A 2,502-nucleotide genomic window follows, 5' to 3' on the forward strand; every position below is an offset into this window, starting at 1 on the left:
TCAGCTCAAGGTGAGCACTCTACCACTTGAGCCATAGAGCCATTTCCAGTTTTCTGGTGGTTAATTGGAGATAAGAGTCTCATGGACTTTCCTGTCCCAGCTGGCTTTGAACCATGATCTCAAGCCTCCTGAGTAGCTAGGACTACAGGTGTGAGCCACTGACGCCCTGCACATTAGTTTTTAAAACTTTTTACTTATACGTCCATTTTTGTGTTTTAGTTTGAAACGTCATACTCCCAAAATAATAAAATTTGATAGAGTAGATCTCAAAATCAAGAAGAACTATTCTAACAGACCTCTGGATTCTCTGTTTCATGTATTGTAGGTGAAATTGGTGACTGGAAACAATTGTTCAGTGAAACTCAGAACCAAGAAATGGATGAAAAATTCCAAGAGTGCTTAGCAGGCACTTCCCTTGGATATAAGCTGAAGTATGAATCATATTGCCAGTTGTGATTCTGGCCAAGCCAACTGGTCTGTGTATCTTCTTTTCTCTAATAATAATCAGTTTAAATAATTATACAGAAATTCCATCCACCAAATAATAAGTATCATGTAAATTTGAATAGTATAAATTTGGCAATGATGATTAAGATCTAAATATTTTAGCACAAACTTACGTTTGTCTATATCTTAAAGGAGACCAGTAATCAGTCCAAATGGGACTCTATTGAAGTGTTAACTTCTTTCACAAGCTGGGACCACACAGGTGTGTAAGTAAACACTCTTGGAGTCATACCTAGATCTGTGTCTGAGCACCGATAAAATAAACTTCCAAATGATAACGCAATGTTGGACACATTCTTCTAATAACTCCTTTCTTTTCTCACTGTGGATCATGGTACTTGTTGTGGCTGTCTTGGGAGGAATTTAATTTTGACTCTGCATTGACATCAAGTGAATAAATGATTTGAATTTGATTCAAGAGAAATGCATTCCTTATCTATTCTGAGTATGTATGCCATTGGGGCTCAAGGGGTCAATCTTGAAATGCTCTAAATTCAATCCCCGGTACCAGAAAAGTCATAATAATTTCAAAATAGGCAATATAAGGTGGTATTTTAAAAAAGTAAATAAGAGCCTGCAAATATACCCCTGTAAAAAGAAGCTATGAGAGGTTACCTCTTGTCTGCAGTCCATATGCTACGTGACATTTGTCTGATGAGGGAGATTTTCTTAGTTTGCTCAGGCCACTCTAACAAAACACCATAGGTTGGGTGACATCTGAACAAACTAGGTGTTTGGGAAGGCCTGTTTTCTTGGTTCTTGAGTCATCTTTATCTTTACCTGACTGTAAGGACAAGCCAGCTCTCTAGGGACTCTTTTTTTTCTCTTTTAGTGTGCCAGTACTTGGGCTGAAAGTGAGGGCCATGCATTTTTTATTAACCTTTTTGTGCAAGGGTGCTATTTTACCACTTGAGACACACACACCTCCACTTCAACTTCTTGCTGGTTATTTGGACATAAGAGTCTCAGGGACTTTGCTGACTGGGTTGGCTTTGAACTGGAATCCTCAGATCTTGGCTTCCTGAGTAGCTAGGATTACAGGCACACACTGTCAGCACTGGGCTGGTGACTCTCTTAAAAAGGTACTGGGAGCCTGTGGTTATGCCTGTAATTCTAGCTACTCAGGAGGCTGAGATGCGAGGATCGTGGTTCCAAGCCAGCCTGGGCAGGAAAGTCTGTGAGACTCTTTTTTTTGGGGGGGAGGGGGTCCGGTCGTGGGGCCTGAACCCTGGGCCTGGGCACTGTCCCTCAGCTCTTCAGCTCAAGGCTAGCACTCTACCACTTGAGCCACAATGCCACTTCCGGCTTTTTTTTTCCTGCTTATGTGGTGCTGAGGAATCGAACCCAGGGCCTCATGCATGCAAGGCAAGCACTCTACCACTGAGCCAACTTCCCAGCCCCCTCTGTGAGACTCTTATCTCCAATGAACTACTCAGAAAAGACTGGAAGTGGCTCTGGTTCTCAAGTGGTAGAGTGCTAGCCTTGAGCAAAGGAAGCTCAGGGACAGCACCTAGGTTCAAGCCCTAGGACTGGCCAAAAGAAGTAAAAATAAATAACTGAAGTTAAAAGATGCTACTTGTATTTGTGATGCTTCAAAAGCAGTAACATGTGCAGGTATGAACAGCTGATGAAGTAAACATGTTCATGAAATAGCTACATCTGAGGGAAAGAATCATCACAAATATGGGACAGTGCACACCCCTCACTTTGCAGTGCCCCAAAGCAGGACCAGAAGTTATTATTCATGCCAGTTAAATAAAATGAAAAATACTTGATGCACACAAGAAGAATCTTTATCTTCTGTGTCTTGTTATGGCTTTACCATAATACATTTTAATTAGAAAATTACTTTGAGCATTAAAAAGGATAAAAGTGGGCTAGGGATGTAGCTCAATGGTAGAGTTTTTGTCTCAGCATGCAGAAGTCCCTGAGTCTGATCCCAAGTATAGGAGACAAAAAAAAAAAAAAAAAGACAGGATAAAGGTGCCTACTGGA

At 41.1% G+C, this 2,502-nt stretch overlaps 1 protein-coding gene across 1 annotated transcript in view; it reads left to right on the forward strand.

Moving 5' to 3' along the window:
- Sult6b1 (sulfotransferase family, cytosolic, 6B, member 1) overlaps positions 1 to 456 on the forward strand; it is an 18,758-nt gene extending 18,302 nt beyond the window's left edge. The window contains exon 7 of the mRNA XM_013013519.1: positions 326 to 456. Coding sequence (XP_012868973.1) covers positions 326 to 456 — 131 coding nt within the window. The remainder of the gene's footprint in view (positions 1 to 325) is intronic.
- The last annotated feature ends 2,046 nt before the right edge of the window (positions 457 to 2,502 follow it).

The sequence above is a fragment of the Dipodomys ordii genome, unplaced genomic scaffold, assembly GCF_000151885.1.
Source record: "Dipodomys ordii isolate 6190 unplaced genomic scaffold, Dord_2.0 Scaffold20, whole genome shotgun sequence".
Classification (NCBI taxonomy): domain Eukaryota; kingdom Metazoa; phylum Chordata; class Mammalia; order Rodentia; family Heteromyidae; genus Dipodomys; species Dipodomys ordii.